A 24443-nucleotide genomic window follows, 5' to 3' on the forward strand; every position below is an offset into this window, starting at 1 on the left:
CCTGGACTTCCTGTGTTTTTGAGACTCAAATAAATGTTACCGCAGAATACACGGGATATCATGCAAGAGTTTATTTATTCATACAAGTCCTTGTATTCCACTGGATTATGGAGTTAGAGTGGCTCTGATGCTCAGTCTCTTTCTTAATCTAAAGTAACCTAGTCTGAGACAACGTGATAAAGTTATCTGTAATTCTAAGAGAGCAAGAATAGCAAATATCACACTTCCAGTTCTACATCTACTTTGTAGAACTTTCATTCTCACAATGCTGAAGCTTGAGCCTTCTGCTCTCCAACAGAACAGTCACCCCATCCATCCCACCGCCTCACCTCAACAACAATCCCAAGATTCACTTAATCCCATCACGGAGGACCTCCCCTGAATTACACGGTAAATCCTTTTTAATCCAGCCTATTCCCATGAGAACTGAGCATACCTCTAATCTCCCATTTGTTGCAGTCAGAAGTGTTTTTGACGCCTGACAACAATGTGCACCTACATACTGTATACCTTGTCTTAATGGATGACTTGTTTCCCCCCCATCTAATGTTGTGCTAATCACACACAGGCCCATGCTACTTCTGCTTTTGTTTCTGTGCTCTTGCTGGGTCTTCTGTTAATCCTTGACAGAGGCTTTGTATCTGTCATTCATCACCAAAATTATTCAGATGAAATATCTTGAACTCCATTTCTAATGAAAATACTCAAACAGAAACATGTCAATACCACTTTAGAGCTTTAGAGCAGATGCAGACACAGATTTATTAGCAGTCTGTCTTTAATCTGCAAATCATTACGGTGCAGAAGAAACAACAGCTTCCAGCTGTAAAGGCATGGAGCAATGGAAAATCCTGAATCTCAATTCTTAGGAATCTTCTATGTATTTTTCACACTTTGAAAATGTCAACTAATTTAAAATGTTTGCATCGTCCTAAAAAAAATTGAAAAATAAAAACCTGCAATGGAAATAAGTCAGAACTTTGCTCGTTATTTATTCTTTTAATTCAAAGAATTGTTTCTGCTGCATTTCTGCTCCTATGCCTAATTATTTGGAATTTTTATCAGTTCTTGTATTTAGATATCTATCTATTTTTTGCTATACTTATGTTATCCTCCAAAGAAGTCTGACATGCAAAGAGTCATTTTACCAACAGAGAGCAGCAGTGAGTCACAGTCGCTGAAACGCAAAGATCAAGTATTTCCTTTCTTCTGTCTTCAAAGTAATGTCACACCATGCTTTAATTTTATGTTACCGTTATTAGTGTGATACAATAGGTGTGTGTGTGTGTGCATGGTATATAATTAGTATACAATAATATTCAGGACCAACACTATATAAAGTGAGCAGCACCCTGTTTGTTATGCACACGCCTCCAGCAGAGGAGGGCGGTGAAAGCAGACGCTGCATTCGGGTGTTCTCCGTAAAATTGCCTTTTCATAACCTGACGAAGTTCTATCGTGCCAAATAGCAGTTTGGTGTCAAAGCGGTATTAATAATAATAAAATGTAATGTTACAAAATCAATCGCAAAATCATTCCAGGCAGAAATGTAGGCAATACATGCATAAATCGTGCATACATATCTTGGAAACAATATAGGCTTAGAGTTTTTTTTTATATGAAATATTAAATATGAAAAAATACACTGAATTACACATTACCGGGTAGCAATTTTATGGTGGATTTATAATTCTTTCAAGAATTCCGGGCAGCGTGTTAACGCAACACTGATCTCAGGCACGGCGGTGACGCGCAACTTGGGGGGTGAGTTCGGTCCAACCTCCCGTCCCGCGTGGTCGGAGTTGTTTTAGTGGGAGAACGCCAACAGAAGAGGACGCAGAACGCCGGATCTGCTTAGGAGAATGTGACAGTATATACATATTTATATCTTTATATATTTTTTATTTAAGTCGTCAAACATATGTATATTTTCTCTGCGTAATACCCGCGTTAAAGACGCCATGGAGCCCATCACGAAGTGGACGCCGAAGCAAGTTATCGACTGGATGAGAGGCAAGTCTACTTGCGACTACTTTGCGTGCAGACAGCGACAATAGGCCTTGCTGTTACCGACACTATTACACGTTTCTGTCCCAGCGTGTCGCTTACCTGCAGCTAGTTTCGTTGAAACTCCTCCCGGACGTCATGCATACCTCAGCAGAAGTGTTTTTAACAATGGGGCAGGGTTTCTCTTTTTCTGTTTGTGTGTCTATTTAATTAAGTCCAAATTGCAATGTTTGTTGTTTGTGATTTGTTTCATGCTGATTTGTTACTACTTACTACTAATCAATTTTTTTATTTCACTCTTGCAGTCTTGCAGCCCTGTTTTTTTTGTGTGTGTGAAAGTGTCTCAAGCTTGAAATGTGGAAACATTGTTTCTATATATTTTTTTAAAGGCTCTGGCTCTAGAATAAAACCTACATTTCACACACAGAGAGGCATGCCTGCTGTGGTGATCTAACATCAGTGGCCCATTCAACCCGAGTTCAGTCACGGCTTAGGCATGTCGGTGAGAGGGACGGACAAATGGAATGTGAACTATGGATGGTCATTAAAGTGTTGTAGTTCCAAACACATAAAATGAAAAGTGTGTGATACAATAGAAGCGGGCACTGGGGATGTTAACATGACAGGGATCAGGGTTTATTATCAAAGGAAACTTTAATGAGAATTCCCCGAACCTTTCGTAGGTGACTTCATGTTTACGCTCCAAAAGGCCAGTCGGTTTCTCATTGATCTGATCTACAAGTGATGTAACGCTGATACAGGCAGGCCTGCCAGTGTTGGTCCTTAGTAATGAACTAAAGGGGGGGGGGGGGGGGGGGGTTCTGTACATCCAGTGAAAAGAGCCCAGCCAGGGCAGGCGGGCGTGGATGGGAGGATTAGTTGTCTACACAAGTCCCAATGCTGTCAGGCGACCAACAGATCTGACTCAGCAGTTGTGTCTCCAGGTCTTAACCCGGCGGATTTGCAGAGAGCTCAGCGAACGTGGTCAAAGGGATCAAAACGCGTGGTGTGGAATATTTCACGCTCGTACCATTCTGACCGTAGGGTGCTAACAATGGGTCAGTTTACATTTGGCAGTCCATACTAAGTGATGGGTAAATCCTGCATCGGGTTACCTCGTCATCGATCGATAAGGCTGTAGCTAATTTAATAGCGGCCACTTTAAAGTATTGACTTTTTTTTTTTTACTTAGCAATTCAACAAAGCAAAGGCGACTTGGCCTTGCAAAGTCATCTGCAAACATACGATTCCTCATTGAGGTCTACCAATTAACCGTTGAAGGGTTGTCTCGGGGTGGAGACCGTAATTACTCGGCAAGAAAAAGGAATCGCCCTTTAGGCATCCAGAGCCATAAAAGCAAGAAAGTAAATAATGAAAAGTGTCGGATACAGGCCTGCTTGTTGCAAAGTGAACATAACCCAATGCGTGCGCCTGTCTTCTGTTTGTCCTCTGAATGTGCATTCAGCTTCGCTCGGGTCATGTTTTAACGTACGAGCTAATATTGACACGAAGCCTGCGTATTGGCAGGAATCCATCAATACGATGCACGATAATATTGCTTTATATTGTGCTACTGTTAGCAATGTGAGGCCTTTGCTTATTGCGTTTTTGGCTTGGGATAAATACGGTCGGCGTCGTCTTGTCTCATCTGGTGTTGCTACATCGGCGGTGAAGTGCAGGTGGATGCAGATAAGAGTTTCATCCATGCGATCTATCTCCATGTCATATTGTTTGTTGCATCCAGAGGGACTTTTTCAGTCATTAAAACTTTATACAATGTTGTCTGTGGAAAAAAAAAAAAAAAAACCCGTCATGTTATTCCAGTTGTAAACGGCTTGAATAACTGTAAACTTGACTAGCTGGTCTGATTGCCAGGCTGGTGAACCAGCCACCTCAGCTAGACATGAGTTCCTGAAAAAGTTACGTCTATTTAATTTTTTTTGCACCAGGATTGGCGTCTTTTTTTTTTTTTCTGTCCTGCAACCACCACAATCTAAATGAGCCCACGTTCAAAATGAGTGGGAAGACTGTTGTTATTTACGCAGCTTCTAATTTGGTCTGAATGCATCTGGAGTAATGCATCCGTAATTTGGGTTAGGGTTATCAACTAAGGATGTAACACCAGAAACGGTAAAAACGGCAGGGCATTCCAGTGTAGAAATGCAAACCCCGTTAGAGCGGTGGCAGCAAGTTCTCTGTTGTGTGACAAAGGTTTCAGAAGATGGAAAAGCCTTCTGCAGAATGGCTACAACACTACTATTATCCAGTTACAGCACAGTAAGGTGGGGGACTTGGTGAACATGCCCCTCACACTCGACCCTACGTAACCATTTTTACGGGAAACGTGTAAATATGTGGAAACAAATGGCTCCGTCTTCCATTGCACGTGGACTTTTAACACGCTGGGTGCCCGAGAGAGATAAAGAACGCAGCTAAAGTTGGGCCAGATGTCATCAGCTGTTTCCACTGGAAGGTCGAGTCCTTGTGCTGTTTGTCTGTGACCAGTGTGTAACCACTGATGTTTCAGCCAAAGAACAACTTTCATGCCCAAGATGGAGTCAAATCTTTGTCTTTAGCCTCAGGTTGTTTTTTCGTTGTGCAACAGGGTTCTTGTCTTCTTAATCGCTTACATTGTTCAAGGAGTAAAGAATAAACTGCTGCTTGGTGGATGTTTATTGGCATTAAAGGGGTGATTTGTTTTGTTTTAAACACTGGGTTTTGTGTGTGTGTGTGTGGGGGGGGGTGGTGGAATATTTTCAATCTATGAATTAATCAAATGTTGTCTTTAATTTTACACTTATTTGAAAATGTGTTATTATTTAAAGAGCTACAACATTAATACACACGTTAATATTGGAAGTCAAACGCTGGTCTTCATTTTATCTCTGAATCTGCACTTTTACTAATCTGCACTTTCTTTATTCTGTCTTCAATTTTCCGGCTTGTTTAAAGAGCGAGGGCGATAAGTTGAACAGGGCACCCTGGAGCCTGAGCGAGGGGCTTTTATCCAGACACCTTGGATGGCATCCAGCATCTCTATCTCTATACGCAAACATATCAAATGTCACAGCTGTGTGTTTGGAAATGAATGAGCTATATGCAAAGTGAATTTTAGCGGTGGTCTTATTTTGAACCGCTTGACCTGGTGACCTACAAAATAATCTCATGAGCTGAATGGGCTTTTTTTTTTTTGTCTTTAACCAAGTTTGTGCTTGGGAAAAGTAGAAGCATTGAGTCGTGAGTGACTGCGCTGATGGGCACCCTTCAGCGGCCTTATCTCTAGTGAGCGAGGTGAGGCCATGATGGCTTCATGATCCTTATCTGGGTATCACAGACTTCCTAAACTGGAGCGTGAACAGATGCCGTGCAGACACCTCACCCTTATTAAGGCATCCTCTGCCTCTGTTTTAGTACCGGCTCAATCGGACGAGTCGAGTTCTATGTTTGGATAGACTCCCCAGATATCATTAATCCGTTTTAGCAACCCTTACTCTGTAGAATGTGTGTGTATGCTTCAAGGAGGACGGATGATTCTGTAGAACCCCCTCCCTCATGACCTCAGAAGTACGTGAAACAATGTCCTCAATTGATATTCATTCTTCCTGTGACATCCCCTAAAGTTAAACTTCTGTCTTTGTCACTTACCAGTTTCCAATTAAAACATTTGACCTATTGTATACGCTGAATGGGCGAGAGAACCACATTACCTCACCAGAGACAAAGTCCTTTAGACTTCAGGGGACGTGCTTGTAAGAGGATTCCCCTCGGGGAGAAGTGACTGAAAGGGTTTTCCTTGGGTTTGGTCCTGTCCGCTCCCAGCATGGCCTGTTTCTCACACATCCTGTCGATGCTGCCTCCATAGCCTCGGGAGTTCCAACAGATGAAGGCTTTAATAGAAGTCATTAATGTCTCTGTTCTTAATCAAGGGATGAGGAGACAAACACAATCGGATAAATTTCCAGCTCTTCGCATCGTCACCCAGAGTTGTCATTGTGTTTTTTTTTTTTTTTATCAGTTAACAAAAACCTTTTTCATACCTGGTGGGTATAAACCTGCTTGCAGACACCAGATCAGTGCCTGGAGAGGGCATCAACCAGGGGAAGACCACTTTCCTTTTCATTCAAATCTAAAACGTGCGTTGCAAATCTCCCAGATTGATCTCGGCTTAGCACGGCCTGTGAGCTATTTGGCTGTAGAGCTGCTCTAAGAGCGTCGGTCCAGGAGGTGCCACGCTTAAGCCGTGGGGAATAAAAGATCCAACCTGGGGTGGCGCAGCGGAACGCTACCACAAAAACCGGTCCCTTGCAGACTGACCTCTCATGCAGGGAGGTAGAGTGTCTAGTTTATTGCATGGCGTGCTCGTCCCTTAAGGCTCACTCGGATAGATTCCAGTCTCTGCCGGGGATGATGCCGACGCAAAACCCATGCGGAGAAAGGAAAAAGGAAGCGGACGGCGTTTTGGGGATTTTGCTGTCAAAGTGCTGCATTAATGCTCAAATAACCACAGAACATGAGAGGAATGCAGACGACCCACGTTGTTTTCCTAACGCAAAGCAAGCGTCACCCATGTCAGCCGTTGAATTCAGACTCCAGACTCTGACCCGCTTTTAGGTTTAACCAAACTGTTGGGCAGGTGCCAGATCAGTGCTTGTTCAGGACATGTTCAGACTAGTCCATATTTTCCAGTTCTCAGCAGAGACACTCTGAATTCCTGTCTAGCTGTTCATAGTTAAAACATGGGATGATGATTTTTTTTTTTTTTCATCTTTATAAATCTTTCATTATTGACCCTTTTTGTTGCTATTTTCATGACATTATGAAGGAGCTATTAAAGATGGTTTGTATGGAGGCTGCTGTTTGTAGGACTGCATGCTTGTGTTCTGACTTGCTGCGACATGTCTCCGACTCGATTGACTCTCTCCTGGACTTGTTACATTAGATGGTGCTGATAGGTAAAGCAGCTGGGTTATGTTGCGTTGTTTTTCAAACCCTCGGCCATGATCATGGCGTCTTCATGCATCCTGGAATGGGCGGTTTGGATCAAAGTGTGTGCGTTCATCAGGAAACGGAAAAATGTAGAAGATCCCAGCGAAGACGAGCAGCGTCACGCATACTGTACCGTCCTGGTCCACCTTTTTCACTTGCTGTCCTTGTCTCTCAGGACGTACTGCTTCCTTTTTATGAGACCCGTTTGACCCGTATTCTCACCTCACACCACCGAGCACATATTTAACCAGATATTCCGGGTCAGTCCCGATCGATGTCATTTTTTGGAATTTGTTGTGAAAGCAATCAACCTATTTAAAAATTCAATTAATCTGTGTTTGACATGTATGACACACAACAACAGAGAGAAAACCTCACCTTGAGATGGGGGAGAGGGTGTTTCCTGCTTGAGGTTGAAACCAACGTGAGGGTATGAGACAAACGAGCGCATTGTGTTTCTGTTTTGACTGAAATGTTTTTTTTTTTTGTAACAAGTGTTTTGGCTTTGCAGCAGCGAGGATGGATGGAATAATGATGCTCTTAATCTTTTTGACCCCTCTGTCCTCCTCTGGCCTGGACTCAAGCAGGATGTAAATCACTGGTTCATCATCGCACTCTTCCCTCCTCTGACCCCTAGCCCCACATTAGCCTCCTCCATCTGCCTCCAGCCACCCCCATTCAACCCCCCCCCCCCCCCCCCCCCCAAACCTCTTCTCACTTCAGCAACCTTAACTTTGATTTACTGCACCAGCCAATGCTTCAGCTCCTTCTTGGCAGCCATTCTGAAGGAATGGATGACGGCCAGTAGCTGTAAAACAGTCACAAAACGGCGCTGCAATGAAGAACCTTCTCCGTGATGCTTTTAGTTTGTCTACACCGGACAAGACGACAACTGCAAACGCCGTTTTACTTCTGCTGCATTCAAAGAGGTGAAATAGCACAGGCCTCCATAGCGTTTCTACAGAATGTCGAAGCAGAATAAAGGCGTACTATTCCTGGTTTGAATAGCTGGCGTAAACGTGGCTTTAGGTTTCCAGTCTGCCAGTGTGAGAGGAGGTCCCGAAGAGGAGGTGTCGGTTCTGATGGAGTAAGTCCTGTGCTTGGATAAGCAGTTTGAGTCTCTTTCTTATTTTTCAGCAAGAATTTTTTTTATCAGGATTTAATGGGGGGGGGGGGGGTGTATCCTCTAGGAGATTTATGGCAATTAACAGGTTCGTTATCCTTATGCATATAGGGGATCCGCATTGGGAGTGGAAGTGTTATACTCGGTCTTATGAACAGCGGAGGGAAACGAGTTCTATCTTTAGATCGACTGAAGCCTCGATTCTGCCAGCCATATGTTTCACTTTCATGAAAGCCCAATAAAAGGCATTGTCATAAGAAAACCTGAATGCGGGCATGGGCGGAATATGCCCGCATGCCGTTTTATTGTGAGTGCTATACGCATTTTCTCATGGCAAACTAAATGAGGAGGACACATTTCCTTCCCCAGATGTTCATCTTTATTGTGGCTTCCCTAGCAGCTATTATGGTGCTGGTGAATTGCTGCATAATCAGCAGGGCCACCCTGTTCATACTCCATACATGTGATGGGATGAAAGTTCCCTGGTTATTTAATTTTATTTAACAACCTCTTTGTATCTCAGTGGCTATGTCTCGGGCGATGTCACCTCTAAAAGCGGTAATCCCGTTTTTTTTGTTTCTTTTTCTGTCTCTGTTCCCCTTCACCATCTCCCTCTGTTTGGAAAGAGCCGTAGCTCTTAATGATAGTTTTCAATCTTCTTAGGTTACAGCTGAATTAGTGCTGTAGAAGTCCTGTTATCAGTCAGTCAACCTGGTCTGCTACGTCTTATCTCCAGTCCAGTGGTAATTGTCCTTTTTCATTATAGCTTTCTGCAAGGCCAAGTTTGTAACTGGCCTTTTGAGCATCTTGGGATGCCTGTCATTTAGCAGAACAATACGAAGGCAGTGGAATAGGCTGGATTGTGGCGGCTGTAGGAGCAGGAGGAGTTTGAGACGTGTCGGACTTCTTTGTTACTTTCTTTAGAAGGTGTTTACGCTCGTCGGAATGAGCTGCCTATGCTGATGCGGCCGACTTGGCTGCAGAGTGATGGGTGTTTACGTTGGCCTCATGTTAATGCTTCAACCCTGCTCCTGTCTATCAACGTCAGCAACGGCTACCTGCACAAATGTTTCCTTGCAGCAATTCTAAACAGGAATGCATGATAAAGCCATCTAGAACTCTCCTGTACAGACGAACCTGTGAATGAATCGGATGCTTTGGGTTTATTTCAAATTGACTTCCATCTTAAGATGTTCTACCGCTGCAGAGTAATGAACCTGAACAGGTCAGAGCCGTTCTTTCATTAACACTTTAGTTGTTTGTTTGATTTGTACAAAGAAACTAAGTGCAAAAATTACTGATAAGAGAGAGTATCAGAGTAAGGAGATTGTTTTGGTTGCCTGGCAAGAGTTCAAGAAAGAATTAACTTTTTTTATTTGCCTGCATGCAAATACGCATATACTGTACCCTAAAAACTGCACTTTGGTTTAGAATTTCAGAACTGAAAACAAGAAGTTGAAAATCCATCATTAATTAACCTGCAATGCCAAACGATATATTTACTGTGAGGTGTTTTAAATGGCACAAATTGTATATTGAGGACACCTGACCAACACATGTATGAGGTGCAGACTCCTTGATTTGTCAGTTTGTGCCCCCCCCCCCCCCTCCCATCTACTTGGGTTCAGATGTCCTCACGTATCAGGACACCCCACGGCCAAAATGCCTCTTCTTCTCTCCTGCATTCAGATTCCCTCTCTCCCCTCCCTACACGAGCTGAGCCATCCGTCCCTTGAATTTCAAATCTTACAAGGCATCGGCAATGTGGCTGAGGATGTTTGCTGCTCGGGGTGAGGATTAATGGCCTCCAGGGGCCGGTGCTTGTGTCTGCTGATGCGCTTCAACCATGACAGCCCTGCGAACTTTGGCCCCCTTTTCCGTCATCAGTCATCGTCCATCACCCGGTAAAAGACAGGTCTGCTTTTGTCTTCATGTGGACAGATCGGCCTCAGCTGCTTTTTCTCACTTAGTAACCCCCCCCCCCCCTCCCCCCTCGGGACATGTCATTGCCCATTTGTGGTTGTCTGTGTTTAACATTAGAGTACATCAAGTGAAACACTCTTTGTTAGCGAATTGATGATAAGATTAAAAGGTGGGCCAGATGGGGTACAAAGTGATGCAAGTGCCTTCAGCAAGTAATGGAGGGAAGAAAGGAAGAAGCTTGCTTGTATGTAGCCCCGTGGACTTCCACGGCAAACTAGAATATTCTTGGCTCTTTGCATGGATTTTGTTTGTGTGTACAAAATGTTGCGTGGCGAGTGGCGTCGTCACAGTTTTCACAAGAATGACATTTTGTCCGTTTACACGGCGACAGCAACAAAGGCATATTGGAAAAAGAAAATTACCGTCTGGAGCCCAATTTCAAAACTTTGTTTGGTTTCGGGCTCCATTGTCACGTGAAGCAAAAGCCGAACCGCATCCAAAGGTTGCATTTTATGCAGCAAAAAACAAAAAACTGCAGTGTAAACGACCCATCTGATGAGGACACAACGTGCTCTGTTGTCTGACGCCCATCCCCAGCTCCTTTTGGAAGCAGAGACCCAGCATGTGCGCATACAGGCCTTGTTGTTCTGCCGTGAAGTCATGCATTAGGATATCTTAGCATTTGCCGGAGCTTTTTCTTTCTAATTACATCAGGCCCTGAGACCATTGTACCAGGAGGCCGCGGATTCCCAACAATGGGGCTGCTCAGCGGAGAACAATGAGCGAAATTCCTGACCGCTCCCCGCAGGTTCGGAGCCTGGCCGACAAAGTAAAGGCTGCAGGAGTTACAGTGGCTCTGCTATTCTACACCCGGCAGCTTTCCTACCGGCCACCCCCCCGGTGGGGATACTGGTTTGTATTTGTGTGCCCCTGTTTGTGTGGGTTACAAGGGTGGCTACAGCTCCCACTGGGAGAACAGGGAGGGGTTGTAAGGTGGGGGGAGGTGAAGAGAAGGCAGCCTGTTTCTGTCTTTCCGTGGGAGCACTGTTCTGATTTCACCCTTTTCTAGTGAAATCAAACCCCTGAGAACGAAAGGTTGGCAACCCTAAGTTGTGTTTAATGTTTAATGACTTGCTCACGGAACAAACACCACGTTGCCTCAGTTATCATACGTTTCAAGACATTTAAGCTTAACTACTGTTTGTGTGCCTCTGTATGGATGGGGAAATGCTGGGAAGGAACCAGAATAGTTCCACCTTTGCAAGTGGAAGCGCTCTGTTTGCATTGCCAATAATTTGTGCTTACACAGACTTTAAAAGCTGCTGGTCTCCAAAGACTCCAGCAGGATCCAGATCCACTTTTTTTTTGCTTCCAAACCTGAATATCAGCTCTTCTCAATTCTTTATAAATATACCTCTCTGTGTGTGCGTGTGTAATGGCTGTGCTGATAACCCGTCCCGCATGTTGCTGTTCACTGAGGGGGATATGGTGGGTGGCGAGAAAGACCTCGTAGCAATCAGCAAGGCGCCACACCGTGACACACTGACTGACATTTGCAGATGACTGCACGGTCTACATGCTTGTTGGTCACAGATGTCAGAGAGGTTTTATTCATTATTTATCACAAAGGGGGAAGTCTTTTCGTTTAAAACAGTTTGCCATGCACAACACTGAAACAATTTCTGCCAAATGTGACCCTTTAAATCATTAAAGTAACATGTATTTCAGGTTTAATGGGTTAATCCTGACCTTGCTCCAGGTTTTAACGTCTAGCGTTATTAGCGTAAATTGAAGGTTTACATTTAATTCCAATTTAAATCCTATCCATCATGTTTAATCACAAGGGTTGGGGGGGGGGGGGTAATTAATGTCTTTTGTGCGATGCAGTTGCTTTCGGCGTCGGCGTTGTGTGTCTGTGCCACACTGTTACACCCACTCGCTCTGGTTTGAGGACATTTGCCAAGTGGTTCATAGTGGCCATAAAACTCCAAAGCGTTTCATCCTGTGCAGGCTTTTGAAAAGCATTCACACAGTCCTCCCCTTTTGCTCAATTCACAACACTGTGACACTCTGTCTTCCGTGCTGCACGCTCTAGTTTTAACGTGAGCACACACCCCAGCGACTGTAGATTGAGGTACAATAAATGTTTTGTGAGCCCCACTTGCAAGAAGAGCCTTTTTTTTTTTTTTTTTTCTGGAGCCGTCAATGCTTGAATTTGGAGTGGGAGATCGCTGTGGTTGCTTCTTCGTAGGGCCTCCTGAACTCCGTGGCATCCCTTCTGTCTCTTCGTCTGCGCCGGTACACACACTTATCATTGCTCCAGTGCAAAGCTAATGCAGATCAGTTTGGACCCCAGTGTGAACTGGGATATCGCGACTCTCTGAAGTCTGAATTCCTGAATCAGGGAAAAGGATAAGTGGGGAGAAAACACTTACCGAAGAATGAATGGAAAACTGAGAACAGCCCAGAAAAAGGAGTATAAGCGCTTCATTCATCAATTACCAGATGCAAATCCATTCCTCCCACCGTTTTTCGCCAGGCTGGTTTCCTACAATAACAATGAAAAAGGGAAAAAGAAGAGCTCGGGCTCTATTTTTTCCACGATCAGTGGATTCTCATGCCAGACTGGCTGGCCAGTCAGGGGTTAAACCTAATGTTCTCCGGCTGCAGAATTAACATGGGGGGGGGGTGATTAAAATCTATTATGGCTAACTGGAGTTGACTTGTGTGAAGGTTCGTGGTTTAACAAGTCGCGATTGGAATTTTCTTTCGGTTCAGTGGAGGTGACTTGAGCGCTCACAGAAACTTTCTCAGGGATTGGAAGTGTTTTCATTAGGGAACTTTGATGCCATGATGGAATTTTAATGTCTCCTAAGGGGGAGTCCCCTCTGGGAAGTTAAAGCTCATACTGATGCGTGGTTTCATTGCGATAATAAGTTTCTACATTAAAACAACGAGCATCTTTGGGCCTGCTTTTCGTTTGTTCAGCTTTGTCATCACGATACCGAATTGATTTAATTACCATACGTTAATCATGAGATATATACAATTAGATCTGGGTGCCAGTTCAATCATGGTACCTGGCTCTACCTCGATGCTTTGATCACCATTCGCTTCCTCACTTCACCTGTAATGAGAACAATGTCATTTCTCTTGTAAAACATGTGCCATCAAATATGTTGTCACGCCACTGTTGCTTCAAAGGAGGAGGCTGTTAAAGGCCCGGTAGCAGCAGGAGACACAGGTTTCTCCTCAGCTCACTCCTCAACCTGGAATATCGGCACATCGTCGGACAATTCCTGACATTCCTGACAAATGGGAGAGGCGATGCAGCCATAGCAGCATTTAGTCCTGTATTACCGGGGACATGTCGTCGCTGTTGCCTCTAATTGCTTGTAATCTATTATAATAGTTAGGGAAATATTATGCAGTTAATGTATCACTGTTTTCTTTTTCTTTTTGCTGAGGTTGTTGAGATACTGTTTTAGCATGCTAAATAACATGTTCTTACGGAGCCTTGGACCCACTCAGGTTCTTGATTGATGTTAGTAACAACGCTAGCATCATTTTTGGAACATGCATACAAAGTCGAGCTGTCTCACTCGCCTAAATGCGCAGCCAGCTATTGAAAGTGTGGACGCAGTGATTTAACTTTATTGGTAGCATGGCGTAAACACCCAAATCATTAAAAAGAGGAGAGTAAAAACTGAACTCTTCAATATGAAATGATAGTTAGATCAGAAACCGATCGAGTGCACTATATTTTGATCATTTGGTTGTACATTTGAATGCAACATAATGGAGTGCACTGCTGTACTTTGCATGCTCTCATACACACAATCCAATGCTGTTAGGTCAGCATTTCACACACACACGTGTTGCGCTCATGCATCCTCTCGTACAGACTGGAGTGGACAAAACGAATGTCTCCGTGACCACCCAGTGGATCGTCTCTCCCGTCCACGTTTGACTGACGCTGCTATCTGCAGTCAACGCTTTCAGTGACTTGAATGTCAAACTGGAAATGAATCCATCCGTTGCTGTCTCCTGCTGAAGAATAGAATTAGCATTGGTGAAGGGGAGGTTGGAGCCACTGAGAGGAGTACCTTTCAGGAAAAACAGGGCAGAGGGCCATCACTCTGCAGCTGCCCCACTCTCTGTGCACTCTTTGATGGGGAGAAAGCTGGGGTTCACACACACACACGCACGCACACACACAACACACGCACACACGGTTAATGTTCACACGTTGAATCAATAGCAACTGCACTTCTTTCAAAGACGCATCAGCACTTGATATATTTGCAGTACAAGCTCTGCAAACGTGAAAGTCCACATTAAGTACATGTGGAGTGTATTGCTTTGTGTTTTAATGCAGGTTTACTCTGCAGCTCAAGCTACAGTATCACCACACACACAAAACACACACACACACACACGATGGTCATCTATTGTTTAATCAGCTCAACAGACATGGAGGTGTCAACGGTTACTCTTTTATGCTGTGTTTGATAGCAGTCACACCTGTTCTTTATCTACACCCCATACGTGCATGCACACACACACACACAACTGCCAACTACAAGAGATAAATGTTCACGTCCGTGCGTTTTGTGCGTCCAGGTCTAGATGAAAACCTCCAGCAGTACGTGTGCAACTTTGAGCGGGAGAAGATCAGCGGCGAGCAGCTGCTGAAGATCACTCATCAGGACCTGGAGGAGCTTGGCGTGGCCCGGATTGGACACCAGGAACTGGTGCTGGAGGCTGTGGATCTACTCTGTGCTCTGGTCAGTGTCCAAGTGCTCAAGTACAGTATCGGGGGATGTTACGAGTAAAAGCATGATCATCAGCTGTAGCCAAATATTCAAGATGACTTTTTTTTTTTTTCTTCCACTGTTAATTTGTGTTCTCTAAAAAAAACTCAACCTGCACTTTCTGGTTGGGCAGCTATAAAAAAAAAAAAAAGAAAATGACACCGAATGGCTCATCAGTCCTGACAGAGTTCACTGAGTTGCAGCCGGAGGACATCGGAGGAACAGCCGTGTTTGTCAGAGGGGAGGATATAGGCGATTGGGCCTTGGGCTTTATTTGTCAATTTGAAGTTCTATGAGATCATTGGAGGCAGTTAAAGGTAAACACAGAAACAACTGACGGTTTGATCTCCGTGTCAGATAAGACGAAGGCTTTCACTCCACTCTCCCTCACGTGACAAATGTCCTTCTCACACAAAAGGCTATTTTCCTGAAGGGAAATGCTAGAAGCATAATCCCGCAGCGTTCTACTCACCTGAGCCATCTCGCTTGGTTCGATTCCACAGCCGTGTTTCGCTGTTGTTAGTCATTCTTTGGGGGGGAGAGAACCCAGCTGCCTCTCTGTCTGTCAGCAACGTCTCCCAAAAGAACTGGCAACAAAAAATGTTCCTGCCTTTAAAGTTGAGCATGAAAATAGCGACGGAAGCTGTCCACGCTCCGACTGAAAGGGAACCAGGTTTACCAGCAGATGGGTTGGATTTGGAGTTTTACCACTTCCTGTGTAATAATAAACGCTACAGATTGCGTTCCCTGCATTTTTATCATTTTTCAGCATTTCTATCTTTATTCTCTTTTAAAATACCCAAAGAAACATGGAAATTTAAACCTTCCTGATTGAGGCTGATGCGTAATTTGCGTCAACAAACTGTGCGGCTACTTTTTCCTGTCGGCACACTAAACCTTGAATGTGTGAGCTGTGTGATGTAGCGTTATATCAAATGATGCGCTGCCCATCATAGATTATACACACCAGATGCTCCATCACGTTGCGGTAATCGGGTACAGATTTTTTTGCTTGCCCCTGCAACCTCGGCATCAAGGGACTGAAATCTCAAGTCCTCTTCCTCTCCAGCAGCATCATAAATCTGTTCTCGGAGCCTTTCCACTGTGAGCTTCATTCTCCCATCAAAGCGTGCTGTTATTTTGTGATGCCATCTTATGTTGGCTGGAATGCACCACATAGCCCAAATCATTTAGGAAGGCTTTAGTAAGATTTCATTTAGACCAGGGACGCTAGACTCTCTCGCCAAACTTTTGTTTTGTTTTGTTTTGTCTGTTAGGAGTTTCTTTATTAAGAACAAGACTTTGGCCTTCCACGGATCCCACGGGAGGAAATGACCCCCCCCCCCCCCCCCGATTCAATTAGCTGTAACTGAAGCAAGGCCATTGCTACCGACAGGAACACGGGCCACCGGCCCTAGAAACTCCCACATGCTCTCACACTGCACCCCCCCCCCCCCCCCCTTTCTTTCTTTCTTTTTGTTTGCTGTGGAGTCCGATTATTCCCACTGAAGCGGTCACATCCATCTGTGTCGTGCTTTTCTGCTTGGATTTGCTCTTTGAGTTTCAAATATTTGAACATGTACACACATGTTAAAGGTTTCAACTTTTGATGAGCGTTAATATAGGTCACAGATCCCGGATGTCCTTTTAACCGTTCCAAACCTAAATCCTGATGACTGATGGCCCAACATAAAGCAACCGTGGCCCTTCAGGAAGTCGAACTTCTATCCCACCTTGAAGCTGTCGCCAGCGAATAGCTTGTCCAGGGAGGAAGAGAGGCCACTTCAATTCATTTCACTGGACGTCTCTTGGCCACGATGTCCTGTGCAGAGTTAATGTTGAAACCCAAAACGTCTTTATTTATGCTCAGAGCCCACTGACCCACTCAAAAGACCAGTGACGGATAGCATCCACGCAAGCATTAGCTTTTCCAGCAGCTATTAAACACGCGGCATTGAAGCACAGCCGTCCTCATCGTGAGCCGAGGAGCTGCTGTTAATGCATTTTACCATCGCCTCGCTGTTCTAACCGAAGGCGTAATGTAACTTAACCTCAGATTGCATATTGTAGAAACAGACACAACTTGTGGCAGTCTTTCATTTATAGCCAAGTGAGATGGATGCAGTACCTGTGGTCAGGACAGGAAGCGCTGCAGTGTCACATCCCTTCCCACATAAAAAAAAAACCCTGACAGGAGCCTGATCCAAAAAGCATCTGCCTCTAGATTCCTGAATGTTTCTTTTTTTAAAGACACCGAAAGATCATAAATGTGGTTTGAAATGGAAAAATAGCATTTGACTGCAGTCTGCTCAGACGTGGCTTTTAGCTTAGCTGCTGGTGTGAGACAAAAGCTAAAGAGCTGCTGTGACCTGCTAATGAAAAAGCCAGGAAGGGGAGACGTTGGCTCTGGAGAAAGCTCACACCGCCTTCGTGCAACTTAAACTGTTTAAATGGCCGATTGAGAAAAACCACATCATCCAGTAAGCTGCTCGCTTTTGAGCCTTTGCTTATCCTCGGTGTCCCAACGACTCATGTCACGACAGGTGTGCCGTGGAAACGTCTAGCCGCAGCAGCAGCTGTTTGAGGAGTTATCCCAGTGATTCATTTGGGATCGACGCGAGTGAAATAACTTGTTTGATTAGCCCATGCTGGGGAAAGTCAGCGGGAACAAAAATAGACGGGAACCACCCCGATCTCCTTCGTCGGTTTCCCCCAAACATGTCCAGTTTTATTCTGCGCACTACATATTTAGCTACTGGCACTCGAATGCAGCACGATGTAAGCTGATGTTTATTATGGCAGCAGCCAGACAAGACATTTCACTGCTAACCTTTAGCCATCACAGTATTCCAAACCAATTAATTAAATCAAAACATTGCAAATACAGTTCTAAAATATTTGACAATGTGGTCATGCTCGGTTTCAGACGCACGCGTTGCGCTCCAAGAAAAAAAAAAAAAACAAGCAACTCATAATGTTGCGGCTCTCAACCCAGCAAGTAGTTCAATTTCGTAGCCGATCTGTGGTGCACCCGGTGAACCTGCGAGGCGCAAAGCTCAAGTGCTTTGTAAATAACTTGAGGAATGAAGAAGCCTGAAACAACCCAGGCTTAAAGAATGCTTGATATGAATCAGCTGATGGGGGCGGCGTACCGCCCTCCCTGCACAACATGGATCAAACTGCAGGGCTGGAGGGTGAATTCCATGTCCCCAAACGAGATCACGCAATTCTCATCGTTCAGTGAAACTATCAAAGGCCTCCATTGTGCATAATAAACTTTTATTACAAGTATTAAAATCTGTTCTTCACTCATGATTTTAGTGTTTCTTTTTTTTTTTTTTTTTGAATTAAGTTCTTTCATTTATCGTTTCAGAACTACGGGGTCGAGACGGGCAACTTGAAGAGTCTGATTGTGAGGATGAGAGCCGCCACCAACAGTCTGCACATGTCCACGTCCGACCGCAGGAAAAGCCCCGTGTACGACGGCAGCAACTCGCGCAAGCCGCCCAACGACTTCCTCACCTCTGTGGTGGAGCTGATCGGTGCTGCGAAGAGCCTCCTGGCTTGGCTTGATAGGTGACCGCCACTTTCTGACCAACACATGCACGGGCGCTCTGAATCACATTGTGCCTGTCTCTACATACAAATGTGGAGTTCGATTTTTAGATCTTGGACGATATATTCAAAGACTGTTTGGAGTTTTGGTTTGCATATGCTTGAGAAGAGGAAGGTGGAGAAGAAGACACCAGAACAGTGACGTTTTTCAGGGACCGCCGATCCTGGTTGTGCCCGGTCACCTGAGCACAGTAATTAAAGCCAGGTTCACTGAGTCTATTCTAAATTACAGAGGAGCTTGTGCTTAACTCCAGTAAAGCGCTCTCTGGCAGCTTTATTAGGGACACCTAAACGGTGCAAATGCAATCCAGAACAACGACGACGACATCTTTATGGATGCTGTGCATGCTTTCTGAGAGGGTTGTTGTGTTCTGGAGTTCATTGCTTTGGATTACGTTTCTGTTATTCTCCTAAAATATCCATCACACTTCTCAGTACAAAGCCTCTGAGCTGTATTTAGATTTATTTAGATTGTGCCGAAGAAAGTGATGTGGGTTTGGGTGAGTAAACAGGGATGGTTGCTAGTATTCCTGATATCCCTATCCCTTGCCTTCCTGCAGGACGCCACTGACGGGGATCAGTGACTTCACGGCCACCAAGAACAAGATCATCCAGCTGTGTCTGGAGCTCACCACCACCGTTCAACAGGTCTGCACGCCCGTTAGCGCCGCAGCGCAAGTGTAGCTAGCCCCTGGGAAACACACGCAAACTCAGACGGGTAGCTTTTTATTCCCCCCCAGTGAGCACACGCCAGACTGGGGGGGGGGGGGCACACAGGCACAGGACAGAAAGGACAGAAAATGGGAGAGAAGAGAGTTACGGGAAATGTGGTATGGCAGCCATGGCAGCCTGAAGCCAGCAGTCGGAGCGCGTTATTGAAAAACGCCCATGTTTTTCTTGGGATTTCTTCCCTCTTGTGCTTACTAATGAGGAGCCCCCATAGAGTGGGGCACATTTAATGGTAAACGTCGCTTTTTTTGTTTTCCAGTTTCATAAAACCCACTGATGCACTTATAAAAGAAAGAAAATGTGGTTGCCAACACTCCCTCAGGCTGTCGAGCTCCCCACCCCCCAGCCATGTGGTTTCTGCTCCTTTAAGATGCTCGCAGTAGGGGACCAAACCGTCTGAAAGTGCTTCCTGTGTGCAGGTTTAATGAAGGAGGTGGTCAGATAGATGGGCTAACTGCGAGAACAGAGCATCGGGACGCAGCCGCGGTGTTTCGCCACATTCTGCGCGGTGTTACTCCAACGTTGCATCACGATTCAATTTGCTCTGGTTCTGTCAGTTTCAGACAGCCAAGCAAGCGGCTGGTCGTAGATATGCCTGAAAGAAAGGGACGCTAGTGAAAGGGTGTGCTCTTTCAGGATTACAAGCCTTTAAGCCTCGGTGTGCAATTTGTTCTCACTTGAAGGGTTTGGCTTCAGCATAACCCGGTAAGCGACTCGTTTCACGCCGCCGGTGAAAGTGGCGGCCGAACCCGCAGGTGTCTTTTTTTTTTTTTTTTAAAGAGTTTATTGCATCAAAATAAATTCCTTTCCCAGAGTGCCCATTTCCTCGCCAGAGTCTGGGATTTCAGCACCTCTGGGTGATTTACTGTGTGTGTATTGGTCATGGTCATCCAGGAGAAATGGGGGGGGGTATGCTTCCCACACTGCCGTGCGGCGTGGAGCAGTTGTTGTGTAGAATAAACTGATAGGTGCTGAAAGAGTCGCCTGTAAAACAGCAGAGATTAGTCCTCTCCAGCAAGCGGGGGGGGGGGGGGGGTCGGTCGGTCTTCCATATCTTGGAGGAACATATGCAATAGGAGAAAAACCTTTTATTTCCAAGCCAGAGCATAATTTAAGCATAATCTCCTTTTGGTTTGTGGAGGCCAAAGGACGACCCAGTGGTTAATAAAATATCTGCACAGTGGACTGCCAGTGGTAGAGTTTGTGATGGGGGGGGGGGGGGGACAGCAGGCGGTCTGCCCAGAGAAATGTGCCTGAATGAGGCCTGTGTTTATGCACACAATGGAACACGGCCAGAGAACAGCGAACGCATCACCCGTCTTGGCTGAACCCGTCATTCTCTATCAAAGAACGCATTTTCATCTGATTCCCCATCGCTTCTCACTGAACTGTCTTTATTTGATGTGTGTGTGTGTGTGTGTGTGCGTGTGTCGGGGGTGGGGGGGTAGGATAATTCTAGTGCACAGGACAAAAGCTGATCTTATTTCCGATCAATCTTGCGTGGATGCTTCATGAAAAAGTGGATGTCGGAGTCACAGGACAAATTCTTCACTCTGGTGTAAAGACAGTCGCACTCTGCCAGCACTCCTCTCTCTCTCTCTCTCTCTCTGCTTCATTGCAATGCTAATCCACTGGTGCTGGATCAAAGAGCAGCACAAGTCATCTGACCCACAGCGCCTGTGAAATCATGTCCACAATGAAAGCAAGTAATGAGGGATCGGTGAAAAGCAGGGTCCGCTATTATCTGGCGTTTGTCTACTGCTGGAGCGGGATTCATTCAGGTGGGACTGGATCCTTTGTGATGTCGTATTCACATGATTTGCTGCTGCTGTTTTGAAGAAACGCCAACTTTCCAGAGATGTTAAAGTTATGGAGGGGGAGGGAGGGAGGGGGGGGGGTTCTCAAACACTTCTTATGGAAACATAATTTTTGAACCGATAAACTGTGCGTCAGAAGAAACCTGTTTTTTTTCTAGCTAGTGTTTATATTTGCCGAGTAAGGGAAACGTGGCAAAGTCACACGTGCATGCTCTTTACGTACGTGCATGGAAACGCCGCAGACCTTCCGCCACACGTTGAAAATCATTTCAGGGAGCCGTGGACAAAGCCTGCTTTGACGCGAGTCCATCGCTCGTGGCCACAGACGGTTCATAAAACTCGCACAAGTGCAGACGGATCAACCGGCCAGCTGAGCGCATGAAAACATGCACTCCCCTTTAGCCCAGGGGAATGTGCAAGTTATGGAAAAATGGGAAAACTTGCATGACCCCCCACCCACCCCCCCTCCCTCCCACCCCCGTCTCATTATTTTTCTCCAGTATAGATAAAAAAGAAGAGCAACAGAGCGGGCCGAAACGCTGATTTCCCTTTGTTGCCGTGTGAAGCTGTCCAGACACAAGAGACTTGTTGATTCGAGATCTTCTGTGCTCTCCAGTTTTAACAGAAGCCGTGCCACCTGTGTTTGATCAGTGGGGGGGGGGTGCAACAGGGGCAGCTCCATAAACAGTCAGCCCCCCCCCCCCCCTGCCTAACCAGGGACCCACTGACCACCAACAACACAGTTGTCCGGAAGGCTGTTGCCTCAGCTGTGGTGGGAGGGGACGGCCGGCCGGATCCCAGCTGACGCTGCACATTTTGTTGGTTCCTTTCCTAAACAACCTGAATTACGGAAGCTGCGTCCCTGAAGCTCCGCCCGGCTGAGCCGCTTTCGGCTACCGGAAGCAGAGGTGCATCTTCAGAGAGTCGAGGCAGTATTTAGATGACGATATATATGAAACCACTTTTTACAAGTGCAGCTCCCCTCAAATTAAACCTGAAAGCCGATTATTTGTGGCTCCCCTCCATTGATCATGTTCACTTCACCCCTTCCTTTTTCTCTCTCTCTCTCTCTCTCTCTGGTCGAGTAATTTGTTGTTCTTGGAGTCGTTTACAGCTCGCACACCTAACTTCCTCACTGTTTCCGTCTCTTTGTGGCAGGACTGCAGCGTGTTTGAGATGGAGGAGAAGATCATGGACGTTGTGAGTTTGCTGCATCTCTTCTCTTTTGTTTCTCATGCTTTAAACTAAACGGGAAGTCCTCTACCGGGTCAAAGGTCTGCCTGCTTGTTTGGAAGAACGTTTTTCACGCAGAGTGTGCGACGTACTTCCAGTTTTTGAGAGAAGCCCCGTCTATGGGATTGCTAGCGGTGAGGGGGGGGGGGGGGGGGTACTGATAAGATCGATCAGCGTTTCCTGTCTGACATTCTCCAGGCCCCTTTGGCTAATTATGGGCTTCCTCTTGCATTCTATCTTTTGCTTAGCAAACCCAGTTAAAATATTCCCCCTTTTTTTGCATTGCTATGCTCGTCTTTAAATAAATCGATTCTGATTTGTCTCCAGAATTTGTCTCGTTATTCTGTTTCTGCTGCATTTAGTTGTCCTGATTTTTCTGCTTCTGTTGAGCTGGTTTAAGTATCTTATCTCTTCACGAGGTCAATGCAAAATTAAAGTGGATGCCATGTGTGTTTAAAAAAAAAGACACAGCACGGCCTCTCTAATGGGGGACAAATGACAGTTTTTGTCCTGAAACAAGCAGGAAGGGTGGCACACACTGGGCTGATCTGAGTATTGTGTGTGTGCGTGTGCACTTAGCTTCTAGGTAATAGCACACCAATGGTCTCTTTTAGTCCATTGAGCCTAGAACTAAACATGAGCATAATCACACGTATGGGGATAAGACGCCGATAAGGTCTTTGTGTCCTGAGTAGCAGTGTAGCCTGACTCGTTCTAAACTGTAAAATACACAAGGTGTCCTCTGGTTATTAGCGGCACAACACACCATTAAAGCAAACATTATGTCTGTTTGTTGTGTGCATTTCACTTCATCCGTTGATGCATTTTCGTTTTCCCATTTTCCTCTGCAGTCCAAGATCTTGAACACCATCTGTGATCAGACCATGAGAACCACCTCCGACCCGCTGCTGAGCCAGTCTACCTGCCTGGAAGAAGTGCAGCTGGCCAATATCAAACCAGGAGAGGGTCTGGTATGGAATGCCAATTTCTAATCACAATCCAATGTCCAATTTTGTGGGTGTCAAATTGCGATCCTTGACTGGAAAGCATTTCCAATTTTACATTTGTGCCCTAGGGGATGTACATCAAATCTACCTATGATGGATTACATGTCATCACTGGAACCACAGAGCATGTAAGTCTTTATGACTGAGGTTCTTGCCTCTCTTTTACAGTTTGTATTTGTTGAAAAGAAACGAGTCGTCCTCCCTTTCTGCGGGGGACACTCTGAGGGAGTCGAGAACAGCTCATCCATACAGCTCGTCCTACCCCCCCCCCCCCCCCCCCCACACTGACGCAAACAGTTGGTGACTAACACCGGAATCTCTGCCACCGTGTGATCGGCATGCATGCGGTGAATCAGGATCTGAATCATCAGCAAGTAATTACGAGTCGGTCCTGTTTTGTCATCCGTGTGACATCAAACGCATGGTGCTGTTGGTGATACGCGTGGAGGCTGCCTGCGTGTTTTCTCACAGTCTGAGCTTGAAGTGGGTTTTCTTTGCCTGATATCTTCTTGTCGAACAGAGAAATCGAAAAGGCTCTAAAGTGGCTCTCCTGAATCGTGATGCGGTTCGTTGGGCTTTGACCTTATGCTTTTCTTCTCCAGTCACCTGCAGACTTGACGAGGAAGATCCATGCTGGCGATGAAGTGATCCAGGTTAACCAGCAGACAGTGGTGAGAACCTGTTCCCCTTTGTCTCTTCCCCTGTAAATGTTCTATCGTAGTCACGGGGGGGGGGGTTGTGTTCCCTGTCAACCCAGGTGGGCTGGCAGCTTAAAAACCTGGTTACCAAACTGAGGGAGGATCCCAAAGGTGTGGCCCTCCTCCTAAAGAAGAGGCCGACGGGCACAACGGGTTTCACCCCGGCCCCGCTCAAGAACATGCGCTGGAAGCCCCCGGTACCTCAGGTAGGAGAACGCAAACGCCAAACGTCTGGACGATGCCGACCGATTATCGGAGATTGTCGTCATTTTAAAGGCGTTGCTTTCAAAGCGACAAGTTCGGGCAAGTGTAACAAGGCCTCTGACAAAGCTGCTCGTTGAATTACGCAAACATTCCAGGCAAACAGTCCCATGATGCCATTCAGTGGGAGGGAAAGCTGCCAGCCTGACGTGTCGCTGGCTGCTTCATAAGTGTCTGGGATTTACCCAGATGTTATCATTAAAAAGGAGGCAGTGCTGATTTGTCTGATT

The 24443-nt window shown here is 45.7% G+C and overlaps 1 protein-coding gene across 1 annotated transcript in view; it reads left to right on the plus strand.

Annotated features, from left to right (window-relative positions):
* The first annotated feature begins 1871 nt into the window (after positions 1-1871).
* Positions 1872-24443, plus strand: part of cnksr3 (cnksr family member 3) — a 36651-nt gene continuing 14079 nt past the window's right edge. Inside the window, exons 1-9 of the mRNA XM_068751589.1 lie at positions 1872-2013; positions 14663-14826; positions 18227-18429; positions 19029-19116; positions 22173-22214; positions 23099-23218; positions 23323-23382; positions 23857-23925; positions 24012-24158. Coding sequence (XP_068607690.1) covers positions 1962-2013; positions 14663-14826; positions 18227-18429; positions 19029-19116; positions 22173-22214; positions 23099-23218; positions 23323-23382; positions 23857-23925; positions 24012-24158 — 945 coding nt within the window. The 5' untranslated portion in view covers positions 1872-1961. The remainder of the gene's footprint in view (positions 2014-14662; positions 14827-18226; positions 18430-19028; positions 19117-22172; positions 22215-23098; positions 23219-23322; positions 23383-23856; positions 23926-24011; positions 24159-24443) is intronic.

This window comes from Brachionichthys hirsutus, chromosome 18, assembly GCF_040956055.1.
Source record: "Brachionichthys hirsutus isolate HB-005 chromosome 18, CSIRO-AGI_Bhir_v1, whole genome shotgun sequence".
NCBI classification, from domain to species: Eukaryota; Metazoa; Chordata; class Actinopteri; order Lophiiformes; family Brachionichthyidae; genus Brachionichthys; species Brachionichthys hirsutus.